The 19742-nt window shown below is 40.4% G+C and overlaps 1 protein-coding gene across 2 annotated transcripts in view; it reads left to right on the top strand.

The window, feature by feature from the left end:
• The window catches only part of CHST9 (carbohydrate sulfotransferase 9), a 259567-nt gene extending 257684 nt beyond the window's left edge, over nt 1-1883 (top strand). For both annotated transcript variants that reach the window (XM_049901387.1, XM_049901386.1), the window contains one exon: nt 792-1883. In XM_049901387.1, the coding sequence (XP_049757344.1) occupies nt 792-1883 (1092 nt within the window). The remainder of the gene's footprint in view (nt 1-791) is intronic.
• Nucleotides 1884-19742: the final 17859 nt, after the last annotated feature.

The raw sequence follows: 19742 nt of genomic DNA, 5'->3' as shown, positions 1-19742 counted from the left end.
TCCATTTCTACCTTTATCCAGTCACTGCAAGATCTATAGGAAGGATGGAGTCAGATGAAGAGTACGGATAGAGGGGCTGATTCATCCTTCTGCCGAGAGAACAAAATTTTCATCCTACTTTTGATGCAATTTTACATAGCAGGACATAAAGTAGACTTTGCATTCTTCACTTGGGAAATGTAAAATGAAATTATTTTACTGTGGTTATAGCTCTTAAATTATTGTGATAAATGAATTTAGAAAAATGGAACATTTCCAAGAGAAAAATACAGCACTTTTTACAAAATTCTTTAAAAAACTGAAATAGTTTCCAGGACTTTGTGATTAACTTTGCTACAATTTATGTAATTTATGACTTTGGACTATTCTGTGCATTTCAACACATGACCCCAAAAACAACAAAAATTCTATCCAAATACCATTACATTTTTTATCTAGATTCAGATGCACTAACTAAATCAGTACCTGAAGATAACACGCTCCTTAATAGCTGAAGAATCATTGGCCTACAGAATCATTGAGTTACATTCTGTAGAGTTACTGGCAAAGCCAGGACGAAAACCCAGGGCCCTATCATCTCCATCTTGCTGATATCATTTTTCATTGCTATGTTTTCCATGAAGAAGCTTGCTACAAAATATATCTTCAGCATGAATTGCTAAACTCTTCTGGCAGCATATATGAAATATGTTCCCCTTGATAGTGTTTTAAAACAAATGTGTTGTTGCTTATCTGGTATACCCACGTTTATGGATATGCTTCCAACCTTTCTCCTTGCTCTATTTTAACAGAACCCCAAGTTTCACATGCCTGAGGAGCCAAAGAAAATAAAGGAAAATTTTCTAGTCAATTCTGAGAGGCCTACAGGACTCTTAACAGAGATCAGCCACTCACAAGAAAAGGACCAAGCTTTGGGTAAAACCACAAAGTCATCAACAAAAAAGTTGATTGCAAAACATCAAGGAACTAAGACCTTTTTCAGAAAGTTCAATGAAATGAATTGGCCACTGGAAATTAGCCCTTTAAATAAAAGTTTAGTCAAAGACAACAAATGGAAGAACGTTTACGCAACCCAAGAAAAACGGAGGTCTTTCCTTCAGGAGTTTTGCCAGAAATACGGTGGAGTGAGTCGTCCCCAATCACATCTTTTTCATATGGTATCCAGGATCTACGTAGAAGATAAACACAAAATCTTATATTGTGAAGTACCAAAGGCTGGCTGTTCCAACTGGAAAAGAATTCTGATGGTGCTAAATGGATTGGCCTCCTCTGCATACAACATCTCCCATAATGCTGTCCACTATGGGAAACACTTGAAAAAGCTAGATAGCTTTGACTTAAAAGGGATATATACTCGCTTAAATACCTACACCAAAGCTGTGTTTGTTCGTGATCCCATGGAAAGATTAGTGTCAGCATTTAGGGACAAATTTGAACACCCCAATAGTTACTACCATCCAGTATTTGGGAAAGCAATTATAAAGAAATATCGGCCCAATGCCTGTGAAGAAGCATTAAATAATGGATCTGGAGTCAAATTCAAAGAGTTCATCCACTATTTGCTGGATTCCCACCGGCCAGTAGGAATGGACATTCACTGGGAGAAGGTCAGCAAACTCTGCTATCCATGTTTGATCAATTATGATTTTGTAGGAAAATTTGAAACTTTGCAAGAAGATGCCAATTACTTTTTACAGCTGATTGGTGCTCCAGAAGAGCTGACATTTCCAAACTTTAAGGATAGGCACTCTTCTGATGAACGAACCAATGTTCAAGTTGTGAAACAGTATTTAAAGGATCTCACCAGAACTGAAAGGCAGTTAATTTATGATTTTTATTACTTGGACTATTTGATGTTTAATTATACCATGCCATTTTTGTAGTTTGCATTCATTTTCTAAAACCATGTGTTTAGTTAATGATGATGGCCTCAAATCAGCTACTGTAACTTTACTGTAATTCTCTACATAAGAGAGATTTAACTAAGTGCAGTTGTCTTAATTTAATGAAGATTTTATCAAATAGTAGGATACCAACTGACACAAATTTGTAGGAAAATCACCTAGAAGAGACAAGTGAACAATTTCAGTTGCTCTAATATGTTTGGAAATGAGCTGCTTTTGCATTATGGGTTACACTGTAGAAGCAATAACCTAGCCAGCTGTTACATTAGCTAAAACAGCCTCTCGCAGTGGTAGGAAGAAGAATCTGTAATATAGCATGAGTGTGTGTCTCTCTCTATCTAGGAACTCGTGGTCTGAACTGCATGAATCTATACTTAACAGTCTGCAGAATATTAACCAAACCACTGCATAAGTTTCTATCAAAATCTATCAACTGCAATGATGAATCAATTCTGAACAGATATTTTGGACCTTGGCATTTTAAGTTAGATTGGAAGGCAGGCATTACGTGATTTGCAATACGAAAATATAGCAGAAAAACCAGATGAGGCTACAGCTTTTTATATTCAACAGCCAATAAAAAATGCACAACATGCTAAGATCAAAGCAACCTTCCTCTTCCAGAAAAACTTAAGGGAATTGATTCTGTTTTCTTCTGAGCTTTCTACACAGAGACAAAATGAACAAACCACCAAAGGTCTTCATTTCTGAATCAGGCGGTTGAGAAGTTTAAGCCTCATCAGGTATAAATGTGCTCCTAATTCTAGTATAATTGGGCAGGAGGGAAATTGTTTCAGGATGGAATAATCATCAAAAACAAAAATTGCCACTCTGAATATAGACCTCAAACAATAACAAAGTTTTATAAGAAAATTATTTGAATCCAAGCATCATGTGGATAGCTTTCTATGTGGAATGTACTCTAAGAATAGCTTTTGTTTTCAGATTCTAATTATTCAGCTTGGGAATGACTTTTTAAAACCTAATGTACCACATCAAAGATAAGTTATGTTCTAGAGAATAAACATAACAAGAGCCCCTAGAAACGTTTCTTTTAATGGGCTTATGCATAAACAAATTAAGGTATTTTCTTTTTAACTTTAAATATTCTATACTAACAAAGCCAAATACCATTGCATTCAAATATTAAATCAAGTCTTTGGAAAATAGGACCATGTGTCAATTGTATGAAAAGTTGTAATGCATTTTGGAAATATTTTCTGGGATCCTAAACGAGAAGACACATTCAGATGGGGAACTTATTTTAACTGGTGGATTATTACCTTGAGTTAAGCAAACCATATGTTATTCCAGCCTGTTTAAATGCTTTCTTAAACGTGTTCCACTTCCCAGACTCTCCTTTTCTCTTGTCAGTAAATGTTCAGTAATGCCTCTCAAAGGAAAGTAGGTATTAATATTTGAATATTAATAGACCAAAATAGTTACAGTCATACTTATTTCATTTTGATTTTCCATTTCATGGCTGAGTATTCATGAACTGATTCACTCTTTGACAAACACCTGCCTCCCCGCCCCCTGATCTGTATCTCCTGAGGAAAGTGTGTAAACTGCAACGGGCTGCCAGATCTAAGTATTAAGCCTTCTCAACTAACCTTCTACCACTTTTCCATGCCATTTACTCTTGCCTCTAGAATATACACTTAAGCTGTGCTTTCTGTTTTTAAGGAGTTTTACTTTGGAGTAATTTAAATTGTGTAACTTAAATTTTTCCTATGCCATACAGAGTGGATACTGAGTAACTTAGAGATACTGACATTATCTTTTTATGGAGAGAATAGAAAATGTGCCAAGAAGCCTGAAACTTTATTCCTAAATGACGTAAAACTAGGTTTAGGTGGGAGTTGATATAAAGAATGAAGGCCATTTTCTCACTTATTCCTAAAACCATATAAGAAATGAACCAAAAAAAAAAAAACTTTTTTTTATAGCTTTGGGGGAAAAAAGAAAAAACAGAAACAAGGGTCCTATATGTAAAATAGAGGGTCAGCAAAAAAGAGGAAGACCCTCAACAAGATGGATTGACATAGTGGGCTCAAACGTAATGATTGTGAGGGTGGCGGAGGACTGGGCAGTGTTTCATTCTGTTGCACATAGGGTCTCTGTGAGTCAGAACCGACTCCATGGCATACACATACACCCAGAAACCAGTTGCCTTCGAGTTGATTCCAACTCATGTCGACCCCATGCTTACAGAGTAGAGCTGCTTCATAAAGTTTTCTTGGCTGTAATCTTTACAGAAGCAGATTGCCAGGCCTTTTTTCCATGGTACCACTGGAGGGGTTCAATCACCAATCTTAGTTAGTAGTTGAGTCTACACTGTTTGCATTACCCAGGGCATACATATACATATACATATACATATACATATACATATACATATACATATACATATACATATACATATACATATACATATACATATACATATACATATACATATACATATACATATACATATACATATACATATACATATACATATACATATACATATACATATACATATACATACATATATGTTATTGTTGGCCTCAGTGGTAGGGAAGAGGGACAAGATAAAATGGTACGCAATGCCCTCTATCAAATGCCGTCTGTCCCTTCGCTGTATATAATCCTTTCCTACTTTTCTCACTGGGTGAGAGACCTGTGTTACCACAGGTGGCCCTTCAGTCATTCTTTTCCTAGGATTCTCTGATGCCAATTGACATCCTGTAGTTGTGAGTTCCCATCCCACTTGCCGTCAAGTCAATTCCAACTCACAGCAACCCCATAGAGTTTCGAAGGCTGTAAATCTCTACAGAAGTGACTGCCACATCTCTCAGGAGCCGTGTTTGTTCTTGCCAAGGACAAACTTTTCCTGTTCCTGCTCTTCATTCTAAATTACATGTTCTTTGTATATTAGGGACGAAGCCAGTCATGGCCAGTCATCACCCCAGATTCCTTGGGATTTTAAATAACCTGAACTGCTGTGCTTTGTAGGCCAGCTAACGGTCACCTCTGTCCTTTCTGCCTGTGTGTGAACTCTCAGAGCGTGCACCACTGCTCACTTGGGCAGTCACAATTTTGTGGATAGAGTCTCCCCAAGGCAAGTGACCAAATCCAGGCTCATCTTCCAGATGTCCGGTGTTCCCATTTTAACATTAGCATGCTTTAGATGTAGTTAGAAGTTCTGTAATTAAACCCCAAGGATCCTATTTGTTTTTATAGGCAGCAGTAACACACTGGGCAGCCCCTTTTGTTTGTTATTCTCCTCCTTGGAATTACTATTAGGGTAACAGGTTGGCAATTACAGTGAAAGCCATTTAACCTGGTAAACTGCCTATGGACGTGCATTATTGATGTGATTGTGGCCAGAAACTGCTCACAAGCTTCAATAGAAGTGTATGTACAGGACACCCACTTTTCTGATTCTCTCGCATGTGTTTGGAAGTATTCCTTAAGTAATAGAAATTTAGGGTCCACTTTCTGAACTTTCTGACTTTACTGACTATAAAATATTCTCTGTCAATTCAGTTACTACTTGGACACCGCTGACAATGAGAAAGAAGAAAAGGACTTTAACATTTTGTTTATGAATAATTACTCTTCAAAAAGGTGTTATCTCCTAAAATATATAGTGTTTAGTTGAAGGGACCATATAAGCGACTACAGAAAATTGTGAATATTAGAGTTTCTTTTATCAAGACCACTTACTGACATAGTAAAACTTAGAATCAGTAGACTGGGGAAATGGTAAACATTTTTTTACTGTGAATTCTCATATGGTTTCTTAGGCTGCCTTGAGCCTTGGAGCACCTTGGCCTTCATGGAACGTGCTAAAACAGAAGTGCTGCCTCTGCTAACATCCGCAATATGTTCTGATGTTTGAAGAATAGTTGGCAGAAGGGATTTAATAATTGCTCAACCACTTAAGAAACTTAGACCAAGGCTAACTCAATTTAGTCCTACCTTTAGGATCATACCTTCTAAATCTCATTCATAATCATTATAAAATTCATGATCATAGCTAAGCAATACTTATTGTGTATCAGGCACTCTTTAAGTGCTTTACATGCACTGATTAATCTCCATAGCCATCTAACCCACCCACTGCCGTCAAGTCAATTCCGACTCATAGTGACCCTATAGAACACAGTAGAACCACCCTGTGCAGTTTCCAAGGAGACGCTGGTAGATTTGAACTGCCGATCTTTTAGGTAGCAGCCCAACTCTTAACCACTATGCCATCTAAAAATAAGGTAAGTGTAATTATGAGCCCCTCTCTTCCAAAGGAAACCCTGGTGGCATACTGGTTAGGTGCTACGGCTGCTAACCAAAAGGATGGCAGTTTGAATCCACCAGGCACCCCTTGGAAACTTTGCGGGGCAGTTCTACTCTGTCCTATAGGGTTGCTATGAGTCAGAATCGACTCAACAGCAACGGGTTTGGTTTGGTTTTCTCTTCCAAACACACAAAAGGAAACCAAAACAGAGTGGGTAAATAACTTGTGGTTGAGTAACACAGCTGGTAAGTAGATAGAGAGCCAGGGATGAGCCCAAGCACCCCATACCACTACCAAATGCTCTTCCTAGAATATTATAAACTTAAAATATTACTGTTACTTTGTCTTACCTATATCAAGAACAGCTAAAGTCAAGAAATATATTAGAATTCTGAATGTGTGTGTGTGTGTGTATAGATAGATAGTTAATAATCCCACATCAAATCAGCTTATCCCTTGACTCTTACTGGGTTAAACTGGCAAGTTCAAAGATTTTGGAAGAAATCAGGCATCTCTCTCTCTCTCTCTTTTTTAATTCACAGTTGATCATGGGACAGGATTTTTTTTTTTAATAGAAAGTCCCTGGAATAAATTTCACCTAACAAAAACAAAATATTTGGACAAGAAAGGTCAGAGAGCTACAGAAGCAGGCAAGGTCAGGAGGAATCCAGGCCAAGAGGGAGAGCATCCAGGACAAATTTTCCCACGTCAACCTTTGGCTGCCACTGATGTTGATCGCAGCTCAGGAAGTCAGTCCCTGTGCAATCTCCATGACTACTTTTAGAAACTAAGCAGTTTCGCATTGTCTCTTTTTCTGAGCTCCTATCCCCAATACTAGTGTAGTGGTTAGATAACCCTAAGCTGACTCAGGAAAATCAAAAAAAAGAATAGAGGACAAAGTTGACTTAACAACACCATGAAAAATGTCAAGATAAACATGCCCTCAGCTACGAGATGGCAGACTCTTCACTAGTCATATGCACTACCTGAGGAAGACTAATCTGGGGAGCTCAGCAGAAGAGTATTGCTTCAGAGCACTTGTATCTTAGACTTGTCTAGCCGTTCACATCTTAATTCTTCACTGAGATCATATTCTTCCAGAAAATGTATTCAAAATCCATTTAAGCAATCATTTTCTCCCTTCTCTAAGCCTTTCCTCAAGTCTTACACTGTATTGGAATGCTCTGTTTTCTATATATTCATTAATTTCATGTTAACTCACCAGGTAATCTGTTAAGATTATTCAGGTAACTGTTGAAATTTCATCTCTTCATGAACACTCTGGCCATTGGGAAAGGGCAAAATGATTTCTCCCTTTTTTTTATACAGTACCTTGGATTCTTCTCTTACCAAAAAATGCTGACATTCCTTTCATTATTTTTTTTCCTTCATTAATTTGTTTACTTGATATTTATCCTTCTTTATATGATTACAAAATCTATTGTTGTCAGTAGGATATGTCTAAGGTGTTCTAGAGGAAAAGAACTGTGCCTGTTTAATTTATTTTGCACTGTGACACCACCTAGAAAGGGGGAACTGCTTTAATAAAAGTTTTTGATGGTATAGTTTAAAGATTTCTCTACAGCTTTTCTTAGTACACAATGGGTATTTTTTTTTTTTTTTTTTTTTTCCTATCTCTTTCAGGCTTCTGTGGATCTGAAGAGAAGTTTCTAGAGCAGGGCAGTTGGGGCAAGTGATCTAAGCCCCATGCCTTTTTCTATGCTAATAGTCACTCCTTAACCTACAGTATAGCTGTGGAAGCAGCAATCTTCAGTTTCTGAGACAATGCATTTGTTTGAATTTTGGGGGAAAAAATGCATGATTCTGGTCAATAAAAGAGCCAATTATTGAACATCTAGGTAGCAGACACTGAAAAAGAAATTTACATGCATTCATTTAATGATATGGAGAGTTTGTCTAATCCTTACACCCCCCCCCCCAAAAAAAATGCAAGTTAAGTATTATTCCACTCACCATTTTATGAATGAGAAAACTGAGAGTCTGGTAGGTTTCATAACTAGCCCCAGAGCCAGATGTGAGCCAAGGTCTCTCTGGGTCTAAAATACCACACGCTGGCAGCCATGGGCCAGATCTGGCCACAGATATATTTAGCTTGTCCTACGGGAGACACTGGGTAGCACAAATGGTTAGGCACTTGACAACTAACCAAAAGTTGATGTTCTAAAACCCACCCAGAGTTGCCTTGGAAGTGAGACCTGGTAATCTGCTTCCGAAACATCACAGCCTTGAAAAATCCTATAGAGCAGTTCCACTCTGCACACTGGGGTCACCATGAGTCGGAATCAACTAGATGGCAATGAACAATATTTTTTATTTAATATTTGAATTAGTTGTCATCATTTTAAATTTGGGACTCTTTCAGTAATAATAGGAAATTTCTGCCACCACGTATCCTATATGCCAACCTGAAAATAGCCAGGTAGAGGTGAGCTCAGCCCTGTCAGAGGAGGCTGGAGCTCTTTCAGGAACACTCTCCACATACCTTTCATTACTCATTTACCTTACCTGCCTGGCCCCTATGCTTCCAAGCTTTTGACCCCAGCTCTGAAGTGTGTGTTCTTTCATCCACCAAGCTACCAAAACAGAAGCATATCCTGAATATTTTCTTCTGACCATATTTGCTGTTTTGCAGTCAGAGCGAGGTTGTCACATCCTAGGTTTCCTTGTCCTCACTCAAGATTCCACATTCCCTTTGGTCTCACATGCGTGAGATCTCCAAACAGTATTTCATTGTTTGAGGAAGTCTCCTTTGATCGACAATGAAGATGTTGGAAGAAATCCAGGACCTTTCTTTGCGATCTTTCTTTCTTAGCCACTGGGTCCCCCTGGCAACAACAGTCCCTCCCAGCCCCTTCAGCAAAGATGAGTCATTCTCCCATGCCCTTGGAGACTCCATGTCTTGGGACAGAACCTGGCTCCCACTGCTGAATCCAGACTGCTAGTCTATAACCTTTCTTCAAAAACCCCTCCAGTTTTGAAAGCTCATCTATCTTTTACTCAGCTCTGAAAAATTCTTTCTGGCTCATAATGCACCTTTCCATTCCCAGTATCTCATTTTATCCATTCATTTCCTCAAAATATCTTAAAAGTTTAGAGAAATGCGTTTTCTGAAATATTATGAACTGAAATGCATTCACAGTGCTAGAGTATCTACCAACTTAGAATGTCAATACTATTCGATTGACTGTAGATATCCTTAGGGGGAAAAAGAAACAGAAAAAGCAAACCCTGATTTAGTTTATCAATTCTTCCATGGACCATCTGTATCGTAGTTACCCGATTTTTTATTAAAAACAAATTTCTAGACCCCATCCAAGATGTACTGAATCAGAATCTCTATGAACCCACTTGGGAAATTTCCCTTTTAACAATCTTCTGGGGTGATTCTTAAATACAGTACTGTTTGAGCACCAATTACATGTGATTTTTTTTTATCGTGATCGATTATAGGTAATAATAAAGCCTTTTTTTCCTTCATTCAGACTCTTTGTTGAAATGTTAGGGACTCTCAGCTCAGAGACAGGTCAGCGTTTATTGTACCAAAGACTTCCATGGGGTTTTGACCAGTGCTGTAGCAGAAACTTGGCCTCCAAGGTCTGCCAACTGCAAGAACTGGAGCTGAAATGATTAAGTGAGTTATGGGGACAGAGCTGGGCACTGCCCAAACTTTTTGAAAGCTTTCTGGCCAATATGGAGAAATGGCAACTTTCCTCCCTTTGAAACACAAAAGGCAAATGTGTACTGAGGGGACTTTTGGCAACTCAATTTCACACTGAGCAAAGTGAAGACCATTTGAGTTTCTCCAATAAAAAATAAAAAAGCAGTTTGCAAATTGTCCTAAGATGATTGAAAATGGAAAATATTTGCTAGTTGGGTTATTCATTTGAGAGCAAGTGCCCCAGGAAATACTTTGCAATTTAACTTAAATGCTAAGAATGTACATTTTCGTGGACTTCAGTAAAGAATTTGTCTCTCCTTGCCTTCCTATCAGGTTGAACCGTGTGACATTGCCAACATTTGACTGCCTCTAACATATAAATGCAACCATTTCACTTGGTTTCACTAATAGTTTCACTACAACGTGCTGAGCTCTGGCCATATTACCTCTCACCTGGACTATTGCAAATATCTCTGAAAGGAAGCCTTGTCTCTCATCACTTCTCCCTTTCATCCACTCTACGCACTTTGAAAATAAACACCCTACAATGAGGATGCACAGCCTCACTCCCAGCTTCAGCTCCCAGCACAGATGCAAAGCTTCTCATTGCCTTGCTTTCAAGACACTCAGTAATATAATCCCTTCCTGTCTTAATCACCCAATAGCTGCATCAAACCCACTATCATCCAGCCAAGTGGAACTATTACCTTCTCTAAACACATTCCTTGCTTTTTCCCCTATTTTGTTCTTGGGTTTTCATAATTCTCTAGCTGTGAGAAGTTAACACAGGGAGAAGTCTAGATTGCCTCCTAGGTTCCCAACCTGGGAGACAGTAGATGGATAAGGAGAAAGCAGGTTTGGGGTTAGATGTTGAACTCAGCTTTGGTCATGTTGAAGTGCCAATAAGACATCCAGGTGAAGATGTCCAGCAGGTAACTGAAAATTTGAGTCAAAGTCCAAGAGAGACACTATTCCCACTGCCTGAAGTGTCTACTTTGCTACTGTCTTCAAGGACTTCACGTGCACTGTCCAACATGACGTTTCCCTGTGGCCATCCCTCCTTCACCTGACTCCACCCACTCTGCCTGGGCAATCTCACTCACTCCCCTTGTTTTAACTTCTAGCCATATATTGATGACTCTCAAATCCCTTTCTCTGGCCCAGATGTACCTTTGATTCAGATTATCAGTTGCCTGTCTGGGTGCCCCACTGGCACTTCAGACTTAACACGACAAAGACTGAACTAAAATCTAACCCCAAACGTGCTTTCTCTTCATCCTTCTGCCCCGTCTCCCAAATTGAGAACCTAGGAGTCAAACCAAACTTCTCCCTGCACTGACTTCCTACAGCCAAATAATTATGAAAACTCACTAACTTCACTGCCTATATTTTCCTCAAATGTCTCCCCTCCTCCCATCCTATTCTGCTTCTATCCTAGTTTAGATGCTCACCCTCTCTTGCCTGAAGTACTGCTATAATTCCTAACTGTTCTCCCACTCTTGTTTCCTCACAGCCATCCTCCAAACAGCTGCCATGGGCCTCTCTTTAAAATGCAAACCTGAGCCATTTAAAGCTTCTTAATGACCCCCATTATCCCATTCTGTTTCCTAACACATGCGCAAAGTCCTCCATGATTCAGCTCCCAACTCCTTCCTACCAACTCTTGCCCCACTGCTTACTCTTCAACAACCCAGAATAGCTCATAATCCCCAACATTGGGTGATTTCTTGCCTCCTGGGCCTTTGCTCATACTGCACCCTCTGCTGGAGTACCCAGCGACTCCTATTCGACTCCCTAAAAAATCAGTTGCCGTCAAGCCAGCGCCAACTCATGGCAACCCAATGTGTGTCAGAGTAGAACTGTGCTCCAGAAGGTTTTCAGTGGCTGATTTTTTGAAAATAGATTATCAGGACTTTCTTCCAAGGCGCCTCTGTGTGGACTCAAACCACCAATATTTCAATTAGCAGTTGAGCGTGTTAACTAGTTGCACCACTTGCTAATGCCTTTTAATTCCTGAATTCTGCACACGGAGGTATTCCTTATCTCTGCCTTGGCTTGTGTGAGAGGTGCTTCTCTCCATACCCATGTGTGTTTGGGAACAGTATACTGTGGTGGTTAAGAGCTTGGAACTTGTCATCAGTAAGAACTGGATTTGAATTCCATATTTTCAACCTTCAAATTTGGGGACTTAGACAATTTATTTAACTTCTCTGAATATTAGTTTTCTTATCTCAAAAATGAGGATAGCAATACCTACCTCATATGTTTATTGTGAAAATTAAATGGGAAAATGCATGGAAACTATTTAATAAGTGCTCAATAAATAATAACTATTTTTAATATCATAGCTTGTACATATCTCTATCTTGGCACTTACAGAATTCCTAAGTATTTATGTATGTGTCTGGCTCCCCCAGTAGGCTGGGTTCCTTGAAGTCTAAACATGTGTCTCATTCATCTTTGTAACTCCCAAGAAGGCACTCATTAAATATTTGTTGAAAAAAAGTGAATGCAGGAATGAATCCTCCACAACTACCCTTGTGTTCACAGAGAATTTTGTCCTTCATTTAAGGCACATTCTGACTTGTGTTATAATAATATGAAAACATGTCTTATCTTTTCTGTGGATTCTGAGTTACTTGACAGTAGAAACCGCGTCTTGCTCAATAAATGTACATCTAATTGAATTTGAGACTTTCAAGTGTTGATTCTATTTAATACAATAATGGTCTAAAATATGGGATTTTAAACCACACATAGAAACAAGTAAACTAAAAATCTGGTACCTCATTCACCTTTAGCCTTTCTTTCCATTAGCTCTCTGTTCTGACCGTGTAGAACTTTTATCTCCTCCAATAAACCATGCTGTTCCCTGCCTGGAGGCATTTCTTCTTACTGTACCCTGAGCCTAGAATTCAGTTGACCCAATCCAGTTTCTTGTTGGTCTTCAGGAAAGCTTTTCTTGACCCCCCAAACCATATTAAGTAATCCGTAGTGACTTGTCCAAAGGCAGGTTTTCCCACTGAAACATGAGAAGGCCTCCTGTGGCAGGGAGAGCCTCTGTCCTATTTCTTGATTTTCCTCATGGCTTCCCACAACACCAAGCATGTCGTCGTCGACACCCAGCAAACACATGTTGACTGACAAAGAACAGAGCTCTGAGTTTGTCTTCCTCTTCCATAAGACATTGCAAATAAGTGCTAGATTGAAAAGGACTGCATTACAGTCAGCAGAAGCCAAGGCTGTATTATGGATTTGTTCTTTAGCAGAAAAGACTGGGGAAAATTAAAAGGTGACCTCAATGTCAACCAAAAGTTCTGACTGGTCTAATTTAACCAGAGAGTAATAATGATGGAACTTTTCCAGAGATTTGAAAGGGGCAAGGGAGAAATTTGATAACAACTTTGCCAGCTCCTGTTGATGGTCACTCATCTACCCAAATCTAAAGCTCTATCTTGCTGAATTCCTGACAAGCCATGTTCATTTCTATTGTTGAGCTCATAGCATAGATATCATTTGGATTCCTGGAGCCTTCTAGGCACTTCCTGCCTTTTGTGATGTTGCCATCCTTCTTCAATATGAAATCTGGGGAGCCTCAGTACACCACGCGCCACAGTACTTAATGCAGCTCAACAAGACTAATACTTCTTATTCAAGGCAATAGACAAATCCACAACTCTCCACTAATATAAGTGATACTATGAAGTCTATAAAATAGGCTTTTCTTTTTTATTTTCCATTTACCTACTTGACAAATATTACTACTTACTATGGTTTAATCTGAGTATTTCATGGGCCCTTCACTCAGTCTCACAGACAGTCTTCCCTAGGTACCCTGCATAGGGAAGCTTTGGAAGAAGAAGAACCTGAATGGTCCCTTGCTCCTAAGTATTTGTCAGTCAGTGGCCCCATAAGCCACAAAAAACAGAACCAGTACATCACCCATAGATAGCTCCCAGTACCACCATGCCTGCTGTGTCTGTCCCTGACCTACTGGCTCTCAGATTCATTTCTCACCCTTCCTTGCTCTGCTCAGTATCAAAGAACAATTGTAGGCTGCATGTCCCAGGCTCCAGATTCATCTGGCCCCTGGCTGAGTTCAGACAATGAAAGGCACTTGCAGGAGATTAAAGGTCAAGGAAGAGAGGAGCCAGGGTATTTTTCCTTCTCTCTCTCCTTTGGATGATGTCTGACAATAGCTGCATCTCTTACATGGCTCTAGTTCCTACGCAGCCATGGTTCAGATGTTCCCGCAGAGAAAACCTGGTCCCAATGCACTTGCAACCTGTAAGTGGAGGTAAGTTAAGGCCCCATTGGAAATGTCACCATGTGGATATATTATCCCTCCATTCTCTCCTCAATAGACAATACTGAGACATTGTTTATATGTTTTTTTTTTATGGTCTTACAGCTAACTACAGGTAACTAATATCACATCCTCAGATTGGCCATTCTCCCCTCCCTGAGAGCCTGACTTCTGCTCACTGGTATTGTACTGCCTAATATAGGAATAGCGCATACACCTCTGCCTCAGTTCTGCTTTCTGGGGAACCTCAGCTACAACAGTTGGTACCAAAAGTAAGGTAACGATAACCCCTGGCAAGCAGTGGCATCACTGCTACTGAGGGTTTTATCTTTGGCTAATTGGGATTGAGGTTCAAGAAGAAGGTAAGTCATTGGAATATGTGCTGTCTAGACGGCTATAGAATCACTATAAGTTGGAATCAACTCAACAGCAACAGGTTTGGTTTTAATTTGGACATTGATAATTGTAAGGATTATGGAGTGGGTTGGCTTCTTTTCTGCATTTGAAACACTGAAAAAGAAAAAGTATAGGGTCAGGGTGGCCTACTACTATTAGAGGTATACTGTTAAAGCCAAAGAGTCTTATGAGAGTTTTCAAGTAGACTCTCCACTCCTGAAGCAGCAGATCAGACTGTGCTGAAAACTCAAATCCAGGATTGAACTGTAAGAGTGGCAAAACTGAATACACAGCTTCTGTAAGTCATCCATGTCAAAGTCAGTGCCCTGAACAGAACAGTTTGAAAATCTTGAACCTCCAAGCTAGCAGAAGTAGCTGCATCCCCCTTGCCAGCTGAAAGCAACCTCATCTTCCATGAAGACCATATAATGATATACCAGAGGCAGGCACTTGATACGCCAATGCTTGATTTCCTGAAGATCTTCCTCCACAACCTCTCATTACCTCCTGGTTGATAACCAAGGGGGAAGCTCTGAGATAAAATAACTTGCATGCCAAAGGCATTGCAGAGCCTCATTAATATGTATCAGCAGGAACCAGGGGAATGCATGACAGTGGAATTTGTGGGTGTTGGGTAGGTGGGGGCAAAGTAGAATATGAAACTGGATAGGGAAGAATTTATTGATATGGTAATACTGGTGACTTGGGGTTCAGTGCCCCGGCAAAGACACTTGGAATTAATCTTAATGGTTGATTGGGATGGCTCCTTGAGTGTTGGATATGATAATGGCCTACAGAAAATGTAGTGGATAGGCCAGAGCTTGTTGGCATAGTATTGACAATGGGGTCAGAAGTCTCAGAGAGTGCAGGTGTTGGAATAGATTTACTATGTAAAACCACAGAACCCACCATTGGCTATAATCCCCAGGATGGGCCACAGAGCACTCTTTTCTTTAAGGTAATAAGAATATACACTAGTGAGTGGACACCATCATTTTTTGAGAAGCCCAGTGTATTTTTCTGTAAGGCACAAGTGACAGGTGGAGATGCTCTCAAAGAACTGAACCCTATAATATCACTGAGGATGATGGGATTCTGCAATGATAGAAGCCAGGTGGTAACACTTGACTCTCTGAGGCTAGATGGATGTAATTACCATAATGGGCAATAAGGCTGGAGTGGTAATCAGGGTGCTTGACCTGCAGGGATCCATGACAATGGCTAATAGATCATTTGTATCTAGGGGTAGGATAGCTGGCCAGCGACAAGGGTTTTTCTCAATTTGCATCATCAAAAACTTGAGAGCAAGAGACTAGATGGTGACATCATCCGCCTCACTGGAAAATCATGAATGTTCGTGCAGTTTCCAGACCAAAGGTGGTTTGCAGGCAGACACCTTTGGTTCAAGAGAAGATCATATCCTCTTGAGAAAGGATCTTGCAAAACTACTGGAAGGATATATGGTAAATATCTCCTCAATCTTTCCACAAAAGGACTTGCCACTATTTGTTAGGATAACAGTGAGCTGGGGAAGTACTCAGACTTTTCCAGGTCTGTAGGATACAGGGTCTGAACTGACACTGATACCTGGGGACCCAAAACACCAGCATGATCCTCCAGTTAGACTGAAGGCTTATGGAGACCAGGTGGTAAATGAATTCTAAGTGGTTTCTCAGTGGGTCCAATGGGCCTGCATACCTATCCTGTGCTTATTTCCTGTCTCTGAGTATGTAATTGGGATAGATATACTTAGCAGCTAGCAGAATCTTCACGTGTCGCCTTAGTTGTGGAGGGCCATTATGATACAAAAAGACAAATGGAATTCCCTGAACTAGCTTCTACTCCCCCCCTCAACAAAGATGCTAAATCAGAGGCAATATCACATCCCAAGAGTACTTTCCAATTATCCCTCAAAGGCTTAAAGGATGCAGAGGTGCTGCTTCCCATCTTATCGCTATTCAAAGGCTACCGTAATCTTAACCAAGTAAAAGTAAGACAGAGTGGTGTCTTTGCCACAACAAATCAACACAGTCTCTGACATTTGGTTAGTGGCTTTTCATCTAGTGAAAGCATTCTTCTTCATTAACAGGAAAGAAGAAAACCGCATCACCTTCACACTGTCCTTCAGAACATGTTAATTCTCTTGCCTTTTTTTTTTTTTTTTTTTGTAGTATAATCCATAGGACCTAGATTATCTTAACATTCTGCAAATCATCACACTGACTCACTATATTGATAATATCAGGTTAGTTTTCTCTGATAAACAGGAAATGGTAAATATCTTTATGTCCTAGGAAGATACATGTGTGCAACAGAGTGAAAGATGAATCCCATGAAAATTTAGGAGCCTGCCCCATCAGAGAAGAATTCAGAGATACAGCAGTCTGGAATACGTAGGTGCTCCCTCTAAGGTAAATGACAAGTTGTTTCACCTTACATCTTCTACCACTAAGAAAGAATGAAAAGCTCAGGTTTTGGAGGGCCTCTTTGGATTTTGAAGGGAGCAAATACTGCACTTGGGAAATACTGGTCTAATCCATGTTGAGAGTCACTCAGAAAGCTGCCAGCTCAAGTAGGCTCCAGACCAAGAGAGGACTCTGCCATTAAGGCCTGGTTGGGGTACAAGTTTCCCTGCCACTTAGCCATATGACTCAGCATGTCTGATGGTACCAGATGGATCTGTGGTGAATAAGGATGCCTTGCAGAATTTCTGGCAAGTTCCAACAGGAGAGCTGGAGCACATACTCCTTGGGTTTGGGAGCAAAGCCATGTCTTAGATAGTACAAGACTACTCTCCATTTGAAAAATAGTTATTGGGGCCTTATAGAAACTGTATCTGAGCATGGAGCACCAAATGCTTCTGCAACTGGAGTTCCTCATTAAAAATGGAGTATTGTCAGATATCACTTTGAGGACTAAGGTGTGCCTGACCCAAGCCATGGTATTTCCAATCACCTCATATGCATGTGAAAGCTGAGCCATGAATAAGAAAGAAGAATTAATGTTTTTGAATTATGGTGTGGGAAATAATATAGAATATACCACGAACTGCCAGAAGAATGAACAAATCTATCTTGGAAGAAGAGCAGCCAGAATGCTCCTTAGAAAGGAGGATGGTGAGACTTCATCTCATGTACTTTGGACATGTTATTAAGAGGGACCCGTCCCTGGAGAAGGACATCATATTTGGTAGAGTGTCAATGAAAGAGAGGAAGACCGCCAACAAGGTGGATTGACACAGTGGCTGCAATGATGACTCAAGCGTAGCAATGATTGTGAGGATAGTGCAGGGCCAGGCAGTGTTTAGGTCTTTTGTTCGTAGGATTGCTATGAGTCAGAACTGACTTGACAGCACCTAACAACAGCATTGTCAAACCCACTAATGCACCACCAATTTGATGTGCACAGAAACAATCCACTATATGATAGAAATGTCATATTTATAATCAGGTCTGAGCAATTCCAGAACGTGTGAGTAAATCACATGAATGTTGTTGTTGTTAGCTGCCATCGTGTGAATAAGTAGCCCATATTCCCATGTCACCTGCCTCTAGTGTCTGAATGCTTCTCCATCAACTCACACCTATGGTCTGAACAGGGGCTTCGGATGACCAGCTGAAGAAGAGGAATTAGCCTGGACCTGGTTCACAGATGGGTTAATGTGATATGTTGGTTTTAGTCAAAAATAGAATGCTGCTCCATTACAGCCTTTAAAGGTAGCTCTAAACAAACCACTAAACTCATTGCCTTACAGTGATAAACGAATTTCTCCCAGAAGGTAAAGCTGTGAGAAAATTTACTTAGTCATCCAATGGAGGGAAAAGTAACCTGAGAGGAGATAAACAAGGACACCTGCACAGAGTGGCTTGGCTTGTTCAAGAAAAAGGCCAGTAAAAAGTTGAAAGATAACAGAAGAGAAAATCTGTAGAAGAGCTATGTGGATAGACCTATGGGAATGGGCACAAAAAAAAAAAAGACAAATCATAATGTCTCCAAAGCATTCACCACAAGGAAATTTCTCAACAATCAGGTAGACAGGGAGGCTGTCAGCTCAACCCTCTGCTCAGTCTCCCCCACGCTGGTACGATGGGCCTATGAGCAGAGTAATGGTGGTAGCAGGGGTGGAGGCAATCATGGGTCCAACAGCATGACTCGCTCTTACCAAGACACAGGTAGCTACTTCCACTACCAAATGCCCTACCTGCTTACAGCAGAGACTAACAAAGAGACCAGACAGCTACTTGGCATTAGTTGATTGCTTGGGGGCTTCTTCCACCCTCAGGAAACAGCAAATTTTCCTTCTGGAATCTGTGTCTATTCTAAATATAGGTTTGTCTTTCCTGTCTGAAATGCAATCATCATCACCACTGTCCAGGACACTCAAAAAGCCTGATTTACCAGCATGCATCCCACCCAGCTGCCTCCAATCAAGGGACCTCTTTTATGGTAAATGAAGCATGACAATGTTTGCACAACCAGGGGACCCACTGGACTGGTCATGTGTTCCTTTACGCAGAAACAGCCAACATATGATGGCATGGCCTGTTAAAGACTTGACTAAGGCACCAGCATGAGAACCACACCCTCCTGGGTTGGTGCACTGTCCTTCAGAACATAGTATATGCGCTGAATGTCAGTGCTTTCTCCCCAGTAACTGAAATACAAGGATCTTGGTGAAAGAAGGATTGGTCCTTCTCTCCATTACTCACAGTGAACCACTTGCAGAATCTGTGCTTTCCATCTCTGGAAAATTAGGCTCTGCTGGGTTAGATCTTATGAAATCAGCCTGCCATCAGGTGGCTGGCTAAAGTCCTTGGGGAATGGGAATGGTGCCATATGAGTAGGGCAGAGGTAGGGGATAGTGTTTTCTGCTTTTGTCAGGTTCAGCACCCAGCAGTAGCTCTAGCTAGATTTCCTTGGTGAGCGCAAGTACATATTTCTGAGATCACATATAACCTCCATTTCTGCCACTATGGCCACTTTGTTCATGACCCCATAAAGGTAGCCCATTAAACCAGCAGTTATTCCAGCCCCCATCAGATCTTCTTCTTCAGTTTATGTGACTTCTGATTGCGTAGGATCACTCTAATTATGGAATGTGCAGTGGCTCTTCTCATTATTACCCTTGATGTTGTTGTTAGGTGCCATAGAGCCAGTTCCAACTCATAGTGACCC

This window comes from Elephas maximus, chromosome 11, assembly GCF_024166365.1.
Source record: "Elephas maximus indicus isolate mEleMax1 chromosome 11, mEleMax1 primary haplotype, whole genome shotgun sequence".
NCBI classification, from domain to species: domain Eukaryota; kingdom Metazoa; phylum Chordata; class Mammalia; order Proboscidea; family Elephantidae; genus Elephas; species Elephas maximus.
Note: the sequence above shows the minus strand (reverse complement) of the source record. Positions and strands in the feature narration are given on the sequence as shown.